This window comes from Alosa sapidissima, chromosome 1 (assembly GCF_018492685.1).
Source record: "Alosa sapidissima isolate fAloSap1 chromosome 1, fAloSap1.pri, whole genome shotgun sequence".
NCBI classification, from domain to species: domain Eukaryota; kingdom Metazoa; phylum Chordata; class Actinopteri; order Clupeiformes; family Clupeidae; genus Alosa; species Alosa sapidissima.
Genome location: NC_055957.1, coordinates 545,221 through 570,059, shown reverse-complemented (window position 1 = coordinate 570,059; position 24,839 = coordinate 545,221). Strand labels below are relative to the sequence as shown.

Sequence of the window (24,839 nt, the reverse complement as noted above, 5' to 3'; positions counted from 1 at the left end):
GTGATATTATATATTGTAACAATGTCATCTGTGTATCAGACACATAAACAGAAGCTTGAGCTGATCTGAATAGCAGGTTTATGCAGAACATCAATGGCTACAGACCACACCGTAAAACTGCTACAGACGCCGTAAAACTGCTGTGATGGCTTCAGACCATGCCGTAAAAATTGCTGTGATGGCTACAGGCCACGCCGTTAAACCGCTACAGACATGTCACTCCCTATTAAACCAACACCAAAGAACTTTTCCTTTGTCGCACGCATGCTATTTGTTTATCACCGGCTTTGCTAATAACGATGTCCACAGACAAGGTAGAATATGTTGCATGAGTTTATGAAAGTATGATGTATTGCGACATCAGATGCAAGTCAAATTTGTAGTTCCTTGTAGTTCTCATTCTCATTTGTACGTGTCATACCATCAAATAAAAATACAGATCCGCTACCCGATCTGGCAAACTTACATAGTGCTGTTACAGCCGGTAGAGGGCCGCGAAGCGAATGCAGAAGTGCCGTTCACCCTGTTACGAGTTGATGAACCACTGAAACGATTTTGGAAACATTATTTTAAGGTACAAAAAACTCTTTAGTGTTGCTTTACCTCCATTATACCTGCAATCTGTTGCAGTTCCACTAGAAGCGATCACGAGCAAGTGCAAAAACAACGGGGGTCTAGCTAGATGGCTAAGTTTGTCTCTTTCACCTGGTTGTTGTTGAAAAATGGAAGATTTTATTGTAGTTTCTGCAAGCTCAATATGGATTATAGGTCGAAAGTTGAAGGAACGAGTACTTATGTCCTTTTTAGAACAAATAAGTGACTTTAAAATATATAATACTCAAAAGTGTGTATTTTCTTTACCTCCCCTTTTGAATGCAACATTCAAATTTCTAGAAAAAATATTATATTCCGAGAAAAGTGGATTTTGAGGGGTACAGCTCCATAGACCTCCATTCATCCTGCACTCGCCCTCACGTGGAACCAGAGAAACTGCAACCAGTTCAGAAACAGGAAGTTTCCCGAGAGTGGAAGTTCTCCGCTTATTAGACATTCTCTGGTAGGCACACACAAATAACACACAGGTCGCTACAAAGTCGTTACATAAGTTGGTACACTGTACTTCATTGTGTAGATACACTGGAACAAGCACCCCTTAAAATAAAGTGTTTGTTTGTTATAGTTGCCACCACCAGTTCTGCTAAAATAATGTTCCAGCTAATTATCAGATAATGTTGCTCATCTAGTTTGGCTCTGTAGTGTAGAGATCATATAGTGGGCGTCCTCACTGGAGAAAAGTCATTGAAATCTGCAATGTCATTGGCCTGCCTCTGATAAAAGATGCTCAACAGAACAGACTACTGAAAGGTCGCTATCGCTGGTAACCTAATTTGACCTAAATGCCACATAGACCAAACCAATCGATCGCAGACACTTCCGAGGCGAGCTAAGTTCCCGACGAGAGCAGACGGCGACCATCCGAGTTTCGTTTTTTAAAGTTCGTTGTTTGGCATCGGTCTTTTAATAATGGCAACTTCAGTTAAGTTGAATACTTGCGCAGAAATGCCCATAGTCGGTCTGGGTACCTGGAAGGTAAGTGTGCAATGTATTGTTAGCCACGCTAACATTAATGTAGTGTATTTGACAGGAGAGAACAGTGATCATTTTAGCATGCTCTTCCTTTCCGAAGTCAACTCATTCAAATGACTTTTCTCACGGTGTCAGTACCGCGTTATGTTCATGTTCACGAGGGAAATACGGTAATAATAGTTGCATGTCGAGGTCCGTGTGGCCGCGCGCTTCTGTACACTGTAACTCGCATTAGTGGAGTTGCATCGCAGGCGCGTGGAAGACTATTTTAGCCCTGTCGCTATTTTTAATGTCTCCACGGCTTGTGCAATATGTACGATTATCCTGCAACGTTTTCTCCCACAACTAATCACATTAAGTCATGCAAGCTGAAATCATGAAAGGATCCTTTGCAGTATAAGTCCACGGCATGCTATGTTAGTTATGTAACGTTATGCTATGTGAGCGCTCTGTTAAAAATGTACGCAGCGCTCGCAAAGTGTAAATGATGGCTTATATGAGTTAGAGGATACTTAGAGCTCGCGGTACATGTGTATACGATGGTTAAGTTACTATGGACTGTGCACGTTATGGTGGCTAAGTTTGATCAGTTTCCGCGCATGTTGCTAGAATCTGGTGTGTGTTTATGATGGGCGAGTCTTGTGTCTTGTGATGTGCGAGCAGTCTCCCCCAGGTAAAGTCGCGGAGGCGGTCAAGGCTGCTATCGCTGCCGGCTACCGCCATATCGACGGTGCCTATGTCTACCAGAACGAGACGGAGGTCGGTCAGGGGATCCACGCCATGATCAAAGACGGTGTTGTGAAGAGAGAGGATCTCTTCGTCGTCAGCAAGGTGAGGATGTATGTGCAGTGGCGGTTCTAGACAAATTGTACCACAGGGGCCAAGGAGGGGCCAGTGTTTAACCAGAGGGGCACATTACAAATGGCAACAAATGATATTTAAAGATTATAAACTTTATTTTACTTTAAAATCATATGTACATTTATTTTGTACAAGAGTGAGTGCAGGTGCAAGAGAGGTAGGGTAATAAAAAATGAAAAATACAGTACAGGGTGTCAGCTCCACAGTTGAGTCCATACTTCAAGGACAATTCCGGTATTTAGCACTTTGAGTCCCTTTTCTGGTTTGTTTTGGATCAACTAGAGTGGTGGACACCGAAATTTTGACGATTGGTCCTGTCTTGACTTTTCTGACTCGTTTTGAATCGCCTTTGACTACTCAGAGTGGCTGCCAACAGGCATGCTCAAACATGTCCTAAAACAACCCTTAACGTTTGTTTTCAAAACTGTGCAACTCGCCCAGTGGTTAGTGGTGTTCGTTGATTATTAAAATAATATTGGCAGCCACTCTGAGTAGTCAAAGGCAATTCAAAACGAGTCAGAAAAGTCGAGACAGAACCAATCATCAAAATGTCAGTGTGCACCACTCTAGTTCATCCAAAACAAACCAGAAAAGGGACTCAAAGTGCTAAATACCGGAATTTCCCTTTAAGTATTTGAATTGGCACAATGCTGGATCAATTGAATTTTAATGAAATATAGATACACTACTCTACAGCAACAGAAGCTTACAGGAAGGGTTGCAGCAATCTTGCACAGTCTAAAGAGCTCAAAGAAAACTTCCCTGTATGGCGCAATAAAACAAACCAGTTCAACTGGGGCATTTGGTGTGCTAAAATGTCTACATGCATAGCAATATAGAGTCCATCATGACAGAATACTCAATCCATGGATGAAGATTATACCAGTTTGGCCTGAAGCTCCGTCTTCTGTCCCCCAAAGTGGTTGGGAATATATTCAAGTTGGGCTGTTCTCCTGGCGTTGCTGATATCTGTAGAAAGATGTACAGTAGGCTAAACATAGAGCACAACTACCACATGTATTTACTTGTATATACATGTATATCTGCATGTATTTTAACATGTAGGCCAAATATTTATATATAAAACGTTAGAGCCATATTAACACAGAAAAGACTGCACAGCAGCTAGCACCATGTTAAGGACACACAGTAGGCCTACAATGAAATTGTAATTGCACTGCTTTGCAATAGTAGGAAGAACCTTCTTCACAAACCTGATAGTGATGGTGCATATGATCCACATGGATCCATTTGCTGGCTGTTCCTCTCTCTGGCCCTGTATGTTTCCTCTCCATCGTCTTCATGCTCCTCACCCTCTGGAATTCCCCTCTCTGTGTCAGAGCCCTGACTTGCATCACATGGCCTCTCTCCATCCTCCACCGACTCCTCTGGCTCTCCCTCTTCCTGCTCCTTCATTTGTTTCTCACTGCTGTTTCTCTCACTTTTTTGTTCACTGGGGCAAAAACGGACGCTATGTCGTTTCATGATTAGAAGGGAAAAAATGTAGGGGCATGCATTTCGTTGCCTAACCATCCCTCAGGCAGATAGCCTACTGTTGATCACTACTTTACTCAAATGTATTTGTTATCGCAATGCAACTGCCAAGACGGTATGAAGTTACGTGGTTAACATCACAACATTGTGTAGAGCAAGGATACTGACATTTGGATATGCTTCGATGAGTTTGCTAAGATATGATAAAGTTTCGAGACCAGACATTTACAAACTCGATTTCATTATCAATGTGAGGAACAACAGTAACACAGTTGTGCAAAAACAGCAAATCACTTACGAGATGAAATAGTGTTGCTTACCTTCGACTCTTGCAACAGGAGAAATCGTATCTCCTCTCTCCAAGAGTAGTCTGAGCTCTCACAGGGGTGGCCAGGGAAATATCTACAGAGGCACGGGCCACCCTAGGCCTCTGTGTAGAATCGCAACTGTGTGTGTGTGTGTGGGCTCCTGTAGCTGCTGTCACATAGCCTTGTTGTTGCCCCTGATAGAGGGTTGTAGGTGGTATTGTTGTTGCCCCTGATAGAGGGTTGTAGGTGGTATTGTTTGATTGACGGGCGGCTGATTTAAATTCCGCCCCCCCAGCTGTGGTGCACCTTCCATGACAAGGCGGCCGTAAAGGGGGCGTGTCAGAAGACCCTGAGTGACCTGCAGCTGGACCAGCTGGACCTCTACCTGGTGCACTGGCCAATGGGCTTTCAGGTGAGACACACACACACACACACACACACACACACACACACCTACTTCTACCTGGTGCACTGGCCAATGGGCTTTCAGGTGAGACACACGCGCACACACACACACACACACACACACACACACACACATGTGAGTGTGTGTCTGTGTCTCTGTGTGTGTGCATGAGTGTGTGTCTGTCTCTGTGTGTGTGCATGAGTGCGTGTGTGTGTGTCTGTGTGTGCATGAGTGTGTGTCTGTGTCTCTGTGTGTGTGTGCATGAGTGTGTGTCTGTGGGTGCATGAGTGTGTGTCTGTGGGTGCATGAGTGTGAGTGCATGAGTGTGTGTCTGTGTGTGTGTGTGTGCATGAGTGTGTGTCTCTCTGTGTGTGTGTGCATGAGTGTGTGTCTGGCGACAATGTAACAATGCCTTGTACCCTTGTAATAGAATTGACATTTAAGTCGCTTTGGAAAAAAACGTCTACTAAATTAATATCTGTGTGTGTGTGTGTGTGCCCTTGTCTGTGTGTGTGTGTGTGTGTGCCCTTGTCTGTGTGTGTGTGTGTGTGCCCTTGTCTGTGTGTGTGTGTGTGTGTTCCCTTGTCTGTGTGTGTGTGTGTGTGTGCCCTTGTCTGTGTGTGTGTGTGTGTGCCCTTGTCTGTGTGTGTGTGTGCCCTTGTCTGTGTGTGTGTGCGACCTTGTCTGTGTGTGTGTGTTCATTCACAGGCTAGCTCTGAAATGATTCCTCTGGGAAGTGATGGATTAACTCTGAATGACGACACCAGCTTTGTTGATACCTGGGAGGTTAGTTCAGCCTGACCAGACAGTTACCACAATACCGCGTTACTAACACCACACATAGGGCTGGGACGGTTACCACGGTTACCACAATACCGCGTTACTAACGCCACACATTAGGGCTGGGACGGTTACCATGGTTACCACAATACCACAGTCACTAGCGCCACACATTAGGGCTGGGATGGTTACCATGGTTACCACAATACCGCGGTCACTAGCGCCACACATTAGGGCTGGGATGTTTAATACGGTTACCACATTACCGCATCACTAACGCCACACATTAGGGCTGGGATGGTTACCACGGCTACCACATTACCGCGGTCTCTAGCTCCACACATTAGGTCTGGGACGGTTACCATGGTTACCACATTATCGCGGTCACTAACGCCACACATTAGGGCTGGGACAGTTACAGCGGTTACCACATTACCGCGCCACACATTAGGGCTGGGACAGTTACCACGGTTACCACATTACTGCGGTCACTAGCGCCACACATTAGAGCTGGGATGGTTACCACGGTTACCACATTACCGCGGTCACTAACGCCTACTGCGGGTCTAAGCTTGGCACCGTCATCACCACAAAAAAAATCCCTGTGAAACATTGGCCTGCACATGTGTACACACATCGGCCCTCATTCATGAAACGAACGCTCGGGCTACAACAGGCATACGCTTATTTCCTTGCAAAGCATGGCATTTATCAATCTCACAAAGTTAGGGGATTGAATTCATGGAATATCTTGGACCTAAGTCTTTTTCCTCCATTTGTAGCCTACTTGCCGTAATGTAGCCTGTTATGTTGACACGTGATGGCTTAGGATAGCCTCTCCACATAGCCTCTCCACATAGCCTCTATCCTCTCCACATATCCTCTCGCCTCTCCACATAGCCTCTCCACATATCCTCTCCACATATCCTCTCTCCTCTCCACATAGCCTCTATCCTCTCCACATAGCCTCTATCCTCCTCTCCACATAGCCTCTCCACATAGCCTCTATCCTCTCCACATAGCCTCTATCCTCTCCACATAGCCTCTATCCTCCTCTCCACATAGCCTCTATCCTCTCCACATAGCCTCTATCCTCCTCTCCACATAGCCTCTATCCTCTCCACATAGCCTCTATCCTCTCCACATAGCCTCTCCATATAGCCTCTATCCTCTCCACATATCCTCTATCCTCTCCACATAGCCTCTATCATCTCCACATAGCCTCTATCCTCTCCACATATCCTCTCCACATATCCTCTATCCTCTCCATATAGCCTCTATCCTCTCCACATAGCCTCTCCACATAGCCTATCCCCTCCATATAGCCTCTATCCTCTCCACATAGCCTCTCCATATAGCCTCTATCCTCTCCACATATCCTCTCTCCTCTCCACATAGCCTCTATCCTCTCCACATAGCCTCTATCCTCCTCTCCTCTATCCTCTCCACATAGCCTCTCCACATAGCCTCTATCCTCTCCACATATCCTCTATCCTCTCCACATATCCTCTATCCTCTATCATCTCCACATATCCTCTATCCTCTCCACATATCCTCTATCCTCTCCACATAGCCTCTATCCTCTCCACATATCCTCTATCCTCTCCACATAGCCTCTCCACATATCCTCTCCACATATCCTCTATCCTCTCCACATAGCCTCTATCATCTCCACATAGCCTCTATCCTCTCCACATATCCTCTATCCTCTCCACATATCCTCTATCCTCTCCACATATCCTCTATCCTCTCCACATATCCTCTCCACATAGCCTCCATCCTCTCCACATAGCCGCTATCCTCTCCACATAGCCTCTATCCTCTCCACATATCCTCTCCACATATCCTCTATCCTCTCCACATAGCCTCTATCCTCTCCACATATCCTCTATCCTCTCCACATAGCCTCTCCACATATCCTCTCCACATAGCCTCTATCCTCTCCACATATCCTCTCCACATATCCTCTATCCTCTCCACATAGCCTCTATCCTCTCCACATATCCTCTATCCTCTCCACATAGCCTCTCCACATATCCTCTCCACATATCCTCTATCCTCTCCACATAGCCTCTATCCTCTCCACATATCCTCTCCACATAGCCTCTATCCTCTCCACATATCCTCTCCACATAGCCTCCATCCTCTCCACATAGCCTCTCCACATAGCCTCTCCATATAGCCTCTATTCTCTCCACATTGCCTCTCCACATAGCCTCTATCCTCTCCACATAGCCTCTATCCTCTCCACATAGCCTCTATCCTCTCCACATAGCCTCCATCCTCTCCACATAGCCTCTCCACATAGCCTCTCCATATAGCCTCTATCCTCTCCACATAGCCTCCATCCTCTCCACATAGCCTCTCCATATAGCCTCTATCCTCTCCACATTGCCTCTCCACATAGCCTCTATCCTCTCCACATAGCCTCTATCCTCTCCACATATCCTCTCCACATATCCTCTATACATATCCTCTATCCTCTCCATATCCTCTATCCCCTCCACATAGCCTCTCCACATAGCCTCTATCCTCTCCACATAGCCTCTCCACATATCCTCTCCACATATCCTCTATCCTCTCCACATAGCCTCTATCCTCTCCACATATCCTCTCCACATATCCTTTATCCTCTCCACATAGCCTCTCCTCTCCACATATCCTCTATCCTCTCCACATAGCCTCTATCCTCTCCACATAGCCTCTCCTCTCCACATAGCCCCTATCCTCTCCACATATCCTCTCCACATATCCTCTCCACATAGCCTCTATCCTCTCCACATAGCCTCTATCCTCTCCACATAGCCTCTATCCCCTCAGCCTCTCCACATAGCCGCTATCCCCTCCACATAGCCTCTATCCCCTCCACATAGCCTCTATCCTCTCCACATAGCCTCTATCCTCTCCACATATCCTCTATCCTCTCCACATAGCCTCTCCTCTATGGCTATGTGGAGGGGATAGACAGGGATGGATTACTGCACGGGCCTACCGGGCCCAAGCCCAGGGGCCCAGGGGGTCAGGGGGCCCTGAAGCCCAAGCCTTTGCATGGAACCATTGCCTCAATATCAACAAATCAGGATGTAGGCTATGAATCTGATTGAATTTAGTATTGGCCATCCCCAAAATGCACCAGAATACAGGAAATCACACCAGACAAATAAAAAAAATCTGGGCCCTTAATACATCTGGGCCCAGCGGCCCGAGAGTTCATAATCAGCCCCTGAGGATAGAGGCTATGTGGAGAGGATAGAGGCTATGTGGAGAGGATAGAGGCTATATGGAGAGGCTATGTGGAGAGGATAGAGGATATGTGGAGAGGATAGAGGCTATGTGAAGAGGAGAGGCTATGTGGAGAGGCTATGTGGAGAGGATGGAGGCTATGTGGAGAGGATAGAGGCAGGTTTGGGGCAGCCGTGGCCTACTGGTTAGCACCTCGGACTTGTAACCGGAGGGTTGCCAGTTCGAACCCCGACCAGTAGGCACGGCTGAAGTGCCCTTGAGCAAGGCACCTAACACGGATTGGGATAAATGCAGAGACCAAATTTCCCTCACAGGATCAAAAGAGTAAATATACTTACTTACTTAGAGGTTATGTGGAGAGGATAGAGGCTAAGTATAAGTATATATACTATTTTGATCCCGTGAGGGAAATTTGGTCTCTGCATTTATCCCAATCCGTGAATTAGTGAAACACACTCAGCACACAGTGAACACACAGTGAGGTGAAGCACACACTAATCCCGACGCAGTGAGCTGCCTGCTACAACAGCTGCACTCGGGGAGCAGTGAGGGGTTAGGTGCCTTGCTCAAGGGCACTTCAGCCATGCCTACTGGTCGGGGTTTGAACCGGCAACCCTCTGGTTACAGGTCTGAAGCGCTAACCAGTAGGCCACGACTGCACCCATGCGGAGAGGAGAGGCTATCAGGGGTGGGCAACTAATTTCCCCAAGGGGCCACATGAAAAACTGGGACTGTTGAGGAGGGCCGGACCCAAAATACCGAACTCAAGTCTGAACTCAATTCTGTTCAATTCTATTCTGTTCTTGTATAACATTAAGTAAATCATATGGTTTTGATTACTACTCGTAAGAACAGATGAAAATGTGAGGGAGACCCCCCCCCCCAATAAATGCACAAATAGGCTGACACCAGACATAATTTCACTGCATTTCTTACTTCCAGTAACTATATGCATGTGACAATAAACTTCCTTGTATCCTTGTATCCAAAATGATTTTTTAACATTGACGTGTTTTTTTGTCAGTTTTCAGGCTGATATATAAAAGTAGTACAATATCTATATAATTAAGCTGATAGTACAATATCTATATAATTAGGCTAGGCCATTAAAATGTGAGTCAGTACAACCATAGGCCTGTGCCACCATTCCATCAACACTCAGCAATATTTCATCATTAAATCATTACCATCATTAAATTAACTCTGTGCAGAATTAGACTATGAAAATGTGGAGCAGACAATGTAGACTGTCACTATTTAGGCTGTTTTTGCTTTAACTTTATACACACAACTGTGATTGGTCAACTCACTCTGTGTGTTGAGCCGGCTGATTCAAGCAACCTGTGGCTAGTTCGCTAACCCAAACCAGAACTACTCCGGGTCGCCAGTTAACCAAAACTACTCCGGGTCGCCAGTTAACCAGAACTACTCAGGGTCGCCAGTTAACCAAAACTACTCAGGGTCGCCAGTTAACCCTAACCCTAACCAAAACTACTCAGGGTCGCCAGTTAACCCTAACCCTAACTACTCCGGGTCGCCAGTTAACCAAAACTACTCCGGGTCGCCAGTTAACCAAAACTACTCCGGGTCGCCAGTTAACCAGAACTACTCCGGGTCGCCAGTTAACCCTAACCCTAACCAGAACTACTCCGGGTCGCCAGTTAACCAAAACTACTCAGGGTCGCCAGTTAACCCTAACCCTAACCAGAACTACTCCGGGTCGCCAGTTAACCAAAACTACTCAGGGTCGCCAGTTAACCAAAACTACTCGGGGTCGCCAGTTAACCAAAACTACTCGGGGTCGCCAGTTAACCAGAACTACTCCGGGTCGCCAGTTAACCCTAACCCTAACCAGAACTACTCAGGGTCGCCAGTTAACCAGAACTACTCAGGGTCGCCAGCGGATCCAAATTGTTCCGCTCCGGGGGGTTTGTCTAATGTGGACGGAAGGAATCGTGACAAAAGTGTGATACAAACAAATCCAACTTAATGTAGACATGGCCAGACACACACACACACACACACACTTTGATGTAAATCTGGTGTTGTTTATGTGTGTGTGTAGGCTATGGAGGAGCTAGTGGACTGTGGACTGGTCAAAGCCATTGGCGTCTCCAACTTCAACCAGCAGCAGATTGAGGCCATCTTGAACAAGCCCGGACTCAAGTACAAGCCTGCCAACAACCAGGTAGCCCCCCCCCCCTTCCCTGCACACACACACACTTACTCACTCAAATACACACACACTTTTAACAAGTTCCAACCAGGTAAGCAAACACACATGCACGCACGCACAAACTCCTGTTGTCACAATACCAACATTAGTGTTTCAATACCAATACTAAGTGAAGAATCTCAATTTCGATACTTTTGCGATTTTTTTAAAACTTGATTTGGTTTGTGTGATTTGTGAGATCATTCACATCAGTGGCAATCATAGAATTTGATTGTTATGTTGTTGTGGTATAACATAATGACTGAGCTAGGCTTAAGGCTAACAACAGTAGAATGCAATAGGCACAGTGATGGCTTATGATGCAATACAAGGAACAATCATAGCCAGAATTTTGTTAAAAGCAGACCAAAGGTCAAAGTCTGGTCAATTGTGATAGAAATGCTGTAACTTTAGGCTTAGGCCTACTCATTAAAATGAACAGAGAGCCCACTACCTGTATATTGCAACCAGACTTGGAATTTCACCATTCTGGGGGCAAGGCCACTTGGACTTCAGTTGGGCATATTTGGTGGGGGGCACAAAGGCCACATGTCAGGGCACCAAGGCCAAAGTTAACTATACAGTAGTAGGCTATAAAAATGATCAAAGTTGTATTTAGCCTATTCACTGCAGTAGACCTGCATGCATCACTGTATGAAACATTACAAAAACATGAAACATGACATATTACATATAACTGTAAATCATCTGATCATCTAATAAAAACAGATATCTAGGCTATATATAACATTTATTTTATATTTGGCCTGCTATGAAATCATGGATTGAACAATTTAAATTTAAGCACAGCTCAGCTTAAAGAAACTCAAATAGCCAAGATGCATGCTTAGCATTTTGTGATCATTAAGGCTACTTTCACAAACACTTAGTCAGCTGTCCTCTGATTTACCAATATCTAGGCGATATTTGTAACATTTATTTTGTATTTGGCCCGTTATGAAGTCATGTGGAACAATTTAAACACATTGTAAAACTTAAAGCCCAAATTTGGAGACATCCATGCATGTTGAAATTTACTGCAAATTCAAAACTGGATTACTCTGGAACGGCTAACTATACAGGGGACTGCTTTACACCTTTGTGTTCGGTAAGATCTGCTGTTTATTCTGATATGTAGTTTGTCATGTGTTAAAAGAAGGGTTCGTGAAGTATTCCACCGAGATGAATGGGTAGGGAGATCATGGACGCAAAACCTTCAGTAGAATGTATGATTAAATTGAATTATATTATTTACTTTTCTCGCGAACCGTTCAACACAGCAATTATCGGCTAACATCGTTTAAAAGCTGAGAAAAAGCTCTTTCATGTGATGTCTGTGTGATGAATAGGCTACTTCGCAAATAGTAGTTCAACTGAGAAGAATGGTTGAATTTAGACACACTTTCTTTCTTGCGCTGTCACTTTCTCCACTGCGTAAAAGACTACATTAATTTGCGCTGTGAATGCTAAGATTATTTTGACAGGCCACAGGCTAAATAAAAATTATATAGCTATTAGTAGGACACAAAGCAGAATATTGAAAGAAGGGGGCACCAAGGCCACCGTGGCCTGTAAACCTATGATTTTCAAAGGGGCTTCACGGCCAACGCAAGGGGCTACGACGGCCATGGCCGTGAAATTCCTACCCTGATTGCAACCCAAAACTTAGACATGTCAAGATTTCTGAAACATGTAATATGTATTTCAAATACAAAATAGTATTTTGTAATTTTTATTTTATTGGGTTGAAGGAAATGGCTCTGTATTTTGTATCAAAATACTTTATTGGTGTGTGTTTTTGTATTTTAAAAATACTGCAAAATACTATGTGAAAAACACTAAAAAAAGTAGATACTACTTGATGAATAATTGGTAATTAGGCAACAATGGTTAATGTGAGATGGCTAATGTGAGAACAGCTGTGTTCAACGACATTCACAGCTTTTCAGTGACGGCCTTTGCTGAAGCATCAGCTCTGGTCTGAAGTATAAGTATAAATACTCTTTTGATCCCGTGAGGGAAATTTGGTCTCTGCATTTATCCCAATCTGTGAATTAGTGAAACACACTCAGCACACAGTGAACACACAGTGAGGTACCCACTAATCACGGCGCAGTGAGCTGCCTGCAACAACAGCGGCGCTCAGGGAGCAGTGAGGGGTTAGGTGCCTTGCTCAAGGGAACTTCACTTCACTTTACTTCAGCCGTGCCTACTGATCGGGGTTTGAACCGGCAACCCTCCAGTCACAAGTCCGAAGCGCTAACCAGTAGGCCACGGCTGCCCTGAAGCACTGAAGTCGTACGCAAGTAAAGATGAGCAAGGTTACCTGTGCAAGTTCACATAAGGACACCGACAAAGGCGACAATGTCCTTTTGTATCCAAGCCAATTAACAGAAAAAATGTCAGATATCTCAATGAACCACAATGACATCAATAGATGGTAAGGTGTTGAGTGTGTTTGAATTCCCTTCCTTGTAGCATCCTTTTCTGCATTGCACAGTGGGGAGAAGTTCACCTTGTTTAATTAAATAACAATTATATTTCCTTATTAGCTGCATACTTGAGGTTGGAGATATTAAGGCAAGCCAAGTTTCTCACATACTGGAAGTTCAAGATATACAGCCTTATGATTTTCTTATTCAGTTCTACACTGGACTTGAATTACGAAATTCGGCACAGATACACAATTATGATTTTGGCCTATTGATTAAAATGTGGTTAATTGTAAGTATAAGTATATTTTAATCTCTGCATTTATCCCAATCCGTGAATTAGTGAAACACTCAGCACACAGTGAGGTGAAGCACACACCAATCCCGGCGCAGTGAGCTGCCTGCAACAACAGCAGCGCTTGGGTAGCAATGAGGGGTCGGGGTTCGAATCTGCAACCCTCTGGTTACAAGTCCGAAGTGCTAACCAGTAGGCCACGGCTGCCGAATTGAAAGCTCTGTCAGTCAAATTCAATATCAAAATTTTTTACTTTGGCCTTTTATGGGGTATGTATTGGCAGACAGCCCTGGTAACTTACCGTTGTCATTGACACACCTGCTCGCTTGACTGCCACTGCAAAGTAGCCTGTGCATTGGCATTCTCCATGCGTGTAGCCTGCGTGTCAGATAACCCTGACGTTTCTTGTATTGTCGTGCTGGCTGTCGGAATGATCAGCAGTACAAATAAGTTCGCTAAAATATTGGTGGGGACAATTTTGTCATCTTAAAATTTTGATTAGGACTAGTCCTTAGCGTCCCACCCAAAATCTACGCCCATGACACACACACACACACACACACACATGTTGTTGTCTGTGAGAGAGGAGGGGTCAGATGGTTTTACAGAGGAGTCAGAGTGAGGGCTCCTCAGAGCCACTTCAACTTAATTACGCTTTTCTGACGTGACGATGCTAGTACGTTAGCATCGGTTAGCTAACTATGCTAACGTTACCAAGTGACAATCATATTATACACAATGCTGGCAATGCTGAGAACAATAAACATCCTTGTTTATCAGATGTGGTGGAGCATTGTTTCGTTATGGTTTGCTCAGGAGTAACTAACGTGAGCTCTGCTCAAAATAGTGGAGAGCTGAGAGGAGAGAGTTTAATCTAATTTAACATAATTACAGAGAGTGCAATCAAGATCGAAAGGCTTTATTGTGTGTATCAGTGTTGCGTTAATCCCACATGTGTCGTATCAGTGTTGCGTTAATCCCACATGGTATCAGAATCAGGGCAGACTTACTATACAGGCTAGTACAGGGGTCGGCAACCATGCGGCTCTTTGATCCCTCTGATGCAGCTCAGCTTTTGAAAATAATTAATGAGTATTTAATTAAAATGTATTTTATTTTAGTTCGTTCATTTTCAAAATGTAATATTGTAAGTCTATCTGAGTAATTTAGCCTATATAACTTCCCTCCATTTCAGTCACGAGAACACTTTAATTGTTATTGTTGATGTGTGCGCTTGCTGTAGGCTAGATAAGGAAAATGTCAAAAAGGAAACGTCAGCGACCACAGCTTGCGAGCGCGAACACAAGGCTGAAATGGGAAAGTTTCCATCCAAAGACTGATTCTGAAAACGCAAAATGAACTGCCCGTTATCGCACACTGCAGTGAGTTAGTATTGCTGTGTTGACCCTGTTCGCACACTGCAGTGAGTTAGTATTGCTGTGTTGACCCTGATCAGTTCCACTTGCATGCATATGAAAAATATAAAGACAAACCTGCGCTCACGTTTGGGGGCCATTCCGCGCAGGCTGTCACATCCATAACGCCAACACAATGCCATGGTAGGCTATTTAGTTGGCGTTATGAATGTGACAGTTTTGCGTGGAGTTGCCCTTAAATGGTGACAGCCTCAATTCTTGCATGACACTTTACCTCACTGAATATGAGCCAGCCAGACTCCAAGGCCATCACCAAATCTAATCTCTGGTAGGCCTAATGTTCAATTTCGCCAATGACATGTCAACGAAAATTGAGTGCTGTGTTGTTAACTATGATGTTACTTTGCATACCAAAGGACACTGGAAAAATAGGGGGTGGTGTTTAGCCTACATGGGAAGCCTACTTCTGTCATTCCACTTTACATTTCAAGTTACTTGCACATTAAAACTAGTAGAAAATGTAGGCTATTTAAAAATCTTCTGTTGAATGAAAGTAACTGTACAGTACGTTAAATATCCAAACTTTTTCTTGTAACCATCTTTATGTGGCTCTTCTGAGATTAACAAAAGTAGCTGGCGACCCTGAGTAGTATGGGTTAACTGGTATTTAAAGTATCTCCATATTGTAGCCTATTAGGGTTAACTGGTATTTAAAGTATCTCCATATTGTAGCCTATTAGGGTTAACTGGTATTTAAAGTATCTCCATATTGTAGCCTATTAGGGTTAACTGGTATTTAAAGTATTTCCCATATTGTAGCCTGTTAGGGTTAACTGGTATTTCAAGTATTTTATATTAGCTTGCTAAATAAACAACTGCAAAAATTAAACTTGGAGAATGGATGTCTCTCCGCAGAAACACCGCTGTTACATTAGATGCGCACTCAATCACAATTCAACGCAGGAAAAAAGCAACGACTGGTAGTAACGAAGGTAAATGGGATTAAAGCAATTTTGCAAATGTGGGGACGGCACACAACTTGGCCAAAACATTTTGTATGCACTTGCGATGATGGTTTAATTAATGTGAATCTGTATGCACATGCGGTGATAGCTTAATGAATGTGAATCTGTATGCACTTGCGGTGATGGCCTATAATGTGAATCGTGGACTATAACCAAAGAAAGTAAAGGAGATTTGCACCAAATAAAGGCTGTGTTGTGGGTTGTGTTTCTACAACATGTTGGCACCAAACTTCATTTCTGTCAGAAACCAAGTAGGCTAAGCAGCGGTGTGTGTGAGAGAGTGTGTGTGTGTGTGTGTGTGTGTGTGTGTGTGTGTGTGTTTTCTTCATCATCAAGGTGAACTGCAACGTGCATGTTCAAGCAGTGACGTGGTTTAATGCCACACACTCACACATTCACACACACACACACACACACACACACGTGGTTTAATGGCTGCGGACGGCATGTGGTTTATTGCCTGCGGACGGCCTGCCCCCACTGCAAAAACAAATCTAGAGGAAACAAGATTGTGAGTAATCCTCAGTCACTCAGGGGGCTCTAGTATGACACACACAAACACACACTCACACGCACACACACACACAAACACACACTCACACACACACATACACCACACACACACACACACACACACACAGTCTGACCAGTCACAAGTGGGGCTCTTGGAGGGGCACGGGGGATGGCAGTAGCTTAGCTGTGGTGCTTGAAGGTGGCGGTGGCCATGTTGGCTCTACAGCACTGTGGTGCTTGAAGGTGGCGGCGGCCATGTTGGCTCAAACCCAAACTGTGTGTGAGTAGGTGAATGTAAGGCATGAAATTGTAGAAGCGCTTTGAATGCTTGGAGTAGAAAAGGGTGATATAAACACACACACACACACACACACACCACAACAGCTCACAGAGCACACACACACACACACATTGAATGCTTGGAGGAGTAGAAAAGGGCGATATAAACACACACACACACACACACACACACACACACACCACAACAGCTCACAGAGCACACACACACACACATTGAATGCTTGGAGGAGTAGAAAAGGGCGATATAAACACACACACACACACACACACACACACACACACACACACACACCACAACAGCTCACAGAGCACACACACACACACATTGAATGCTTGGAGGAGTAGAAAAGGGCGATATAAACACACACACACACACACACACACACACACACCACAACAGCTCACAGAGCACACACACACACACATTGAATGCTTGGAGGAGTAGAAAAGGGCGATATAAACACACACACACACACACACACACACACACACCACAACAGCTCACAGAGCACACACACACACACATTGAATGCTTGGAGGAGTAGAAAAGGGCGATATAAACACACACACACACACACACACACACACACACCACAACAGCTCACAGAGCACACACACACACACATTGAATGCTTGGAGGAGTAGAAAAGGGCGATATAAACACAGTCTATTTACCATTATGCCAGGCTGTACCTCTGATATCACACACTCAAACACACACACACACATTTAAACACACCCTCAAGCACACACACACACATTTAAACACGCATGCTTATCTTTGACTGTGTGCTGGTAAGGATATAACTCTGTTATCACACACACACACACGCACACACACATTTAAACACGCATGCTCATCTCTGGTGAGGGTAGAACTCTGGTTTCTTAATGTGGTTGGACATCCAGACCTCAGACTCCAGGGTGACATGCTGGGGACACACACTACAGGGTGTGTCTGTGTGTCTGTGTGTGTGTGTCTGTGTGTGTGTCAGGAAATGCTACTAGTTCTGGGAAGTTCTTGGAAGGCCACAAGCCACACCCCTGAGGGCAATAAGGGCCTTTCAGCCAATCACACTGGCAAGACGTGACTTCTATATATATGTGTGTGTGTGTGTGTGTGTGTGTGTTTATGTGTGTTGTAGCGGACCGCTAATTATTAAAAAAATAATATAAAAAAATATATTTGTATTTAACCAGTATTCTCTGGGCTTATCCAACCGTGTTTGCTTAGTAATAAGGGTGTTAAGCCTACCTGAACGCTAATAAACCTACCTGCATGGTTCGATTACGAGGGGCATTGGGGGGGACCGACCCCCCCTAGATGAGACTTGGACCCTCCCATAAGGGATGAAAATAATAGTTTGGGGGGTACTGAAAAAATGTAATAAAATGTAATGTTATCCAATATTGCATGTAATTAAATGCAGCACTGCCATCACATACCTAGAATTCAGGATCTAATCTAATGAAATATGATTTTCAAACCCTCACCCCCATTGGGCTGTACCATTTCTCTGGTACGTTCAGACTGTGTTCTTTGCTATGATATAATACTGATGAATTAAAACAAATGCACAGTGTAGGCTGCAAAAGCCTGATATGCGAATGGGTTAACAAGCGGTGGCCAACTGGCCTTACATTTGTCTAATATTTCACTGCCTTTGTAACATAGTGATAGCCAACCTTAGAAAAACATTGAGCAGCAAGATCGCTATGGTTTAACCGGAGGTCTCCCTTCCACTCAGCGGCCACGACCATCGCTGCTGCTTAGCTTAAAAATCAGGCCTACAATCACACGCCGTAGGAGGAGTTCCATAGATATACTGACACAGGAGAGGTTTAATGAGGCGATTTATCATTTTGTGCAATTTCATTCTTAATGTCTAAATAAATGAAGGAATTTGCACTAATATTCAGGGAATTTCGCATGTAGATTAGTGGTTCTCATCCTTTTTTAAGCAAATGCCCATACACCCATAATTGCAACGTTACCTGCAGTTAGTTTGAAACGCTACGTGAACATATAATAATCAATTGGGCCTGAAATGTCTTTCCTCGTTGCCATTATTAGAGATCAGCCTTTCTTAAAAGCGTATTCCTGCACAAACGTTTTGTGATATAACAGGCGCACAATGCACTAGGCTACATTATATGAAATGCCCTACGCTAAACAACGTGAAGATATTTGTTTTCCAACCGTGAACAAGTCTTTTTTTTTTATTTGCTTGATGTTTGGTAGGCTTAGGCTATCCAAAAAAAACGAATCAAATGAACCAAAGGCTGGCCTTGTATAGGCTAGGTGAACTTAAGCTGTATGTTTGCCATTTTCCGTGCTATTGGTCTGTATGCATTTCCATGTTTGCATTGCACTATTTTTTGACTGTGGCACGCAATTTTACGCACGGTGCGCACCTTGAAACAGTGTTTACCCAAATTCAACCCTTCCCATAACATGTAGGTATATTGTGCTTGCTAGTATGATTAGTTTCTTTTAATTTGTCCACCAGCCAGCCATGGTCATATGACCTACCGGTATATTTCGAAGGAAAATTGACTGTGAACCACAAGTGTGAAATCATGTGTGTAAGCCTATGTAAAATGGAGAGTGACGTCACCAATCGAAATAGCTGTACCCCCGAAGCTCACGGTATAATTCGAACACTGCCTACCTGAACGCTAATAAGCCTACCTAAACGCTAATAAGCCTACCTGAACCCTAATTAGCCTACCTGAACCCTAATTAGCCTACCTGAACGCTAATAAGCCTACCTGAACGCTAATTAGCCTAGCCTAATTAGCCTAACGTCAGGTCAGGTGCATACGGAAGCTATATTGGAGAGAGTGGTCGTCGAGGGCGTGTGAGATGTGGCCGGACCATTGAGAAAAACTCTACTCCACACACACACACACACACACACACACACACACACACACACACACACAAAGCTATTCACACAATGAGATTAGTTACCCATTACCCCCCTTACTAAGACATTACCCCTCCCCCTTACTAAGACATTACCCCTCCCCCTTACTAAGACATTACCCATCCCCCTTACCCCTCCCCAGATTGAGTGTCATCCGTACTTGACCCAGGAAAAGAGCATGCATGCATGTACACACACACACACACACACATACAAACCAACCACACACACCCACACACCTACATGCGCACGCGCACACACACACACGCACACACATAACTGTCTTCCTCTGTCCACTCCCCAGATTGAGTGCCATCCGTACCTGACCCAGGAGAAGCTGATCAGCTACTGCCACTCAAAAGGCATCAGTGTGACGGCCTACAGTCCTCTGGGCTCACCAGACAGACCATGGTGAGACACACACACACACACACACACACACCAGACAGACCATGGTGAGACACACACACACACACACACACACCAGACAGACCATGGTGAGATCCACAAGCACAATAAATGAATTATGAATAATTAATTAAGTAATTATTACTTACATTGTTATTAGAAATTGAAATGAAATGAAAATGAAATGGCGCAACGCACAACACAGAAAATTATTATTTACAATTAATTACAAAAAAATAAAGCTTAATCATAGGCCACATCTCACCTGTGAGCTAAACTATTGCTACATAGAATGTCTAAACTATAGACTTCTCTTTCATGTCATTACACTGTATTGGTGCTGTACAAGTCGAATTGAGTGCTTGTCACTTTAAGACTGTGATGAGGTTTTAGGCTAACTTAGTAGCGTTGTTGTGCATTGTGCATAAAGAAATGTGGATGAAATTAATTATGTTTTCCATGTCATTTGTTAAAATAAATGCTCAAAAGCCTAACAACTCAATGAAAATCTATCTTGGACTTTAGGAGATAAGTGTCTTGTAATGATAATTTGTATGATTTTGGTGAGCTCTACATGAATTACAAATAACTGTCTCCAGATGTAAATAGTTGCTTGTGGGTAATGTAGTTCATGGTGTGTGTGCTTGTGGGTGATGTAGTTCATGGTGTGTGTGCTTGTGGGTGATGTAGTTCATGGTGTGTGTGCTTGTGGGTGATGTAGTTCATGGTGTGTGTGCTTGTGGGAGATTTAGTTCATGGTGTGTGTGCTTGTGGGAGATTTAGTTCATGGTGTGTGTGCTTGTGGGGGATGTAGTTCATGGTGTGTGTGTGCTTGTGGGTGATGTAGTTCATAGTGTGTGTGCTTGTGGGTGATGTAGTTCATGGTGTGTGTGTTGTGGGTAATGTAGTTCATGGTGTGTGTGCTTGTGGGTAATGTAGTTCATGGTGTGTGTGCTGATGGGTGATGTAGTTCATGGTGTGTTTCAGGGCAAAGCCAGATGATCCTTCCCTGCTTGAAGACCCAAATATCAAAGCCATCGCTCAGAAGCACAACAAAACCTCGGCCCAGGTAGGATCCGAATCAGAAGCAGAAATGGCCTTTAATTTACTTGATGTTCTGTAAATGTACATGTACTACCTGATACAAGAGTATACACTATATACTCTTGTACTACCTACAAGAGTATAGTGCTGGGCGGTATGACACGGTATTTTTCAAAATTCTTACGGTTTCACGGTATATGACGGTATTTTTCCCCCCCCATGCATAATCAGATGTTCAGCATTTCCTACAGGTTGAGAGAGGAATTGCTGCAGTACACTGACTAAGGATGGTCTATTTTACTGTCATGATGTAGAATAACTCCACACTAGTGGTAATGCAGTTTTGCATGGCCCCAGAAAATGATGCTGTTTACAAAGAGCCACTCATGATTCTAATGAAGAATCTAATCAGAATGCAAAGACAATTGCAGTCAAAATACAGAACTTTTACTGTGCAAATTTCACAAACATCTTGTATAAAACCAATACAAAAAGTTGTGCAACTTGCAATAATTATACTTTTTTGGAAATTATACAATTTTAAATAAAACCTCTCTGCTAATATGCTTACTCTGTCAAATAGGCCTATCAGAAACATGCCTTATTGTTATTGTGTGGTTTACATGGCGTTAGTGATAGGCTAACGTTAACTTGATGTGGATGTCTTGTTAGCCTGCCATGAGCTTCGGTTCGGTTCGCTAGGCAAAACATTAACAAAAAAGTTCGTTTTGGTGCACTGATGACAGTTAGGATCATTTCTAACTAGCCAGCTAGTATTGCTCAGTGCATGTCTATAACATGCTTTACTTGCTACCTGGATAATTTCAGCGAATATTCTTAAGGTGAGATGAATGATAAGATCATTAAACTTCACTGTGTTCGGTGGGTTGGTAACTAACGACATCACCTACTAGCCAGCTAGTTACAACTGTTGAACAATCTCAATAGAATTTTCGTGACGGTAAATCCCTTTCAATGCAGTATCCCTTAACGTTTTTCCTTAACTAAAGAAACAATTTAAGGTATTCTGTGCAACACCCTTAAATAAACCCCTTATCTAAGGAGAAAGTAAGCCTTAAGGGTCATACTTCAGGGGAAAAACGTAGGTGTTTTGTGTTAACCCTCACTACGCCTCGCAGTGGCACCATGCGTGCGTGTGAAAAAAGTCCCGTCGGAAACACTGTCACGCGTGCAGCGTTCCAAACGTTGTGTAGCCTAGCCTAATCAAATACACCGGTATGGCGGTATATTAAAAATTCATATCATAACGAAAATATACGGTGTGAACCGGTATACCGCCCAGCACTACAAGAGTATACACTACAAGAGAGTGTGTGTGTGTGTGTGGTTGTGTGTGGTGTGTGTGTGATCACTCTCCAGGTTCTGATCCGGTTCCAAATCCAGAGGAACGTCATCGTCATTCCCAAGTCCATCACTCCTCAGCGCATCCAGGAGAACTTTCAGGTGTGTGTGTGTGTCTAGAGCTCACCACACACACACACACAAACACATACGCACACACCACACACACCCCCACACACACCACACACACATACACATGCACGCACCCACACACACATGCGCACACACATGCACATGCACATACACGCACACACACACCATAGATGCACACTCACACACATACCATACCATACACACAAGTCTGAGAGCAAACTAACCTCTGACTCATGTTGTGTGGTGTGTGTGTGTGTTTGTTTGTATAAGTCCGTTTGTATGTATATGTGTATGTATGTTTGTGTGTGTGTGTGTGTGTGTGTGTGTGTGTTTTCTCTACAGGTCTTTGATTTTAAGTTGAGTGATGAGGAGATGAACACCATTCTTGGCTTCAACAGAAGCTTCCGGGCCTGTCCCATGCAGTGGTAAGACACACACACACACACACACACACACACACACACACACACACACACATAAACACACACACACACACACACACACACTCTCGTTCTTCCTCTTGCTCTGGAGGTGTGTGTGTGAGCTCTGTTCTCCTCCCTGCAGGGCAGCCAAGCACAAGGATTACCCCTTCAACGCCGAGTACTGATGACCTCAGCACACCACTCCTCTTCAGCTGCTCTGATTGGCCAGACAAGGATTACCCCTTCAACGCCGAGTACTGATGACCTCAGCACACCACTCCTCTTCAGCTGCTCTGATTGGCCAGACTCTACTCTCCGCTGCTCTGATTCGCCAGGCTCTACTCTCCGCTGCTCTGTGATTGGTTGTTTAGTGTGTGTGCTCTATCTCCGCCTTGTGCCTCAGAATCCTACACACACACACATACACACGCACACACCCACACATACATACGCACGCACGCACACACACATCACATACACACACTGTGGGTGTGCGGGCTGGATTTAGGGTAGTTTAGAGGAACTCTCACTACTCCCACCTCAGCATGGACGCCATGATGGATGCGCACACACACACAATCACACACTCACACACACACACACACTCACACCGTATCCTAACCACACACACACGAACTCACACCGTATCCTAACCACACACACACAATCACACACTCACACACACACATGAACTCACACCGTATCCTAACCACACACACACAAACTCACACCGTATCCTAACCACACACACACACACACACACACACACACATGAACTCACACCGTATCCTAACCACACACACACACACACACACACACACACAAACTCACACCGTATCCTAACCACACACACACACACACACACACACGAACTCACACCGTATCCTAACCACACACACACACACACACACATGAACTCACACCGTATCCTAACCACACACACACACATGAACTCACACCGTAGCCTAACCACACACACACACACACACGAACTCAGTCGCGTTTAGTCTCAAGCACTTCAGGTTTGGTTTATAGGGAACTGAAATTGTCATGTTTAGATTGGGGCGCATGATTGATGTTGATATTAGTTCCTAAGGGAACTAAAACGCTGAGTCATGTTTAGGTCAAGATGTGGAGTTCAGATCATCACATGTTCAAAAGCATGTGATGCTGTTGCCACAGAAACTGATTGATGTGTTGTCACTCCATCTGTATGTGTGTGTGTGTGTGTGTGTGTTGGTTTACTCTAAGCTTGTGTGTAACCTGTCTGTAGCCTTATTTCTGACACAAGTGTCTGCATGTGTGTGTCTGATCACATGTGTGTGTCTGTGTGTGTGTGTCTTTGTGATCACGTGTGTGTGTCTGTGTGTCTGTGATCACGTGTGTGTCTGTGTGTGTGTTTCTTTGTGATCGTGTGTGTGTGTGTCTTTGTGATCACGTGTGTGTGTGTGTGTCTTCAGCCTGACTGATTTCTGAAGCACTCCATGTGGTTGGCAGTGTTCTCCAGACTGCTGGATTTAAAATGTTACTTTTCTAATGCTCTTAGTTACTGTTTAAATCCAAGTTTACATTAAAGTTAGTACATTAATACATTAGTCTTTGCTTCGCCATGACTGAGTCTGTTTCTCTCTGGCTGTGTGTGTGTGTGTGTGTGTGATTAATCTAAGCAACACATCATGACGGAGCTTTATGAAGGAGAGCACTCGTTACCCTTTCAGAAACCACACAGTGACGTAGGATTCTTC

At 44.2% G+C, this 24,839-nt stretch overlaps 1 protein-coding gene across 4 annotated transcripts; it reads left to right on the top strand.

Moving 5' to 3' along the window:
• Window positions 1–1,325: 1,325 nt before the first annotated feature.
• On the top strand, window positions 1,326–23,460 carry akr1b1.2 (aldo-keto reductase family 1, member B1 (aldose reductase), tandem duplicate 2). 4 transcript variants are annotated; one of them, XM_042086180.1, is made up of 11 exons: window positions 1,326–1,590; window positions 2,251–2,418; window positions 4,546–4,662; window positions 5,365–5,442; window positions 10,745–10,867; window positions 20,070–20,176; window positions 21,161–21,242; window positions 22,598–22,681; window positions 23,015–23,097; window positions 23,237–23,293; window positions 23,370–23,441. In XM_042086180.1, exons 1-10 carry the CDS (start codon window positions 1,525–1,527, stop codon window positions 23,277–23,279), a joined length of 951 nt encoding a protein of 316 aa, XP_041942114.1. In that variant the 5' UTR covers window positions 1,326–1,524; the 3' UTR covers window positions 23,280–23,293; window positions 23,370–23,441. The 4 variants fall into 4 exon arrangements, with proteins under 4 accessions (XP_041942114.1, XP_041942106.1, XP_041942098.1 ...); XM_042086172.1 differs by having other exon boundaries at window positions 1,327–1,590; window positions 23,237–23,252; window positions 23,329–23,460; XM_042086164.1 differs by having other exon boundaries at window positions 1,332–1,590; window positions 23,237–23,378.
• Window positions 23,461–24,839: the final 1,379 nt, after the last annotated feature.

Bases quoted from the DNA above. Each gene is read 5' to 3' on its own strand.
- akr1b1.2 (XM_042086172.1), top strand. From the start codon at position 1,525: ATGGCAACTTCAGTTAAGTTGAATACTTGCGCAGAAATGCCCATAGTC. The intron at 1,591-2,250 runs GTAAGTGTGCAA...ATGTGCGAGCAG, and splicing joins TCGGTCTGGGTACCTGGAAG to TCTCCCCCAGGTAAAGTCGC. The intron at 2,419-4,545 runs GTGAGGATGTAT...CCGCCCCCCCAG, and splicing joins ATCTCTTCGTCGTCAGCAAG to CTGTGGTGCACCTTCCATGA.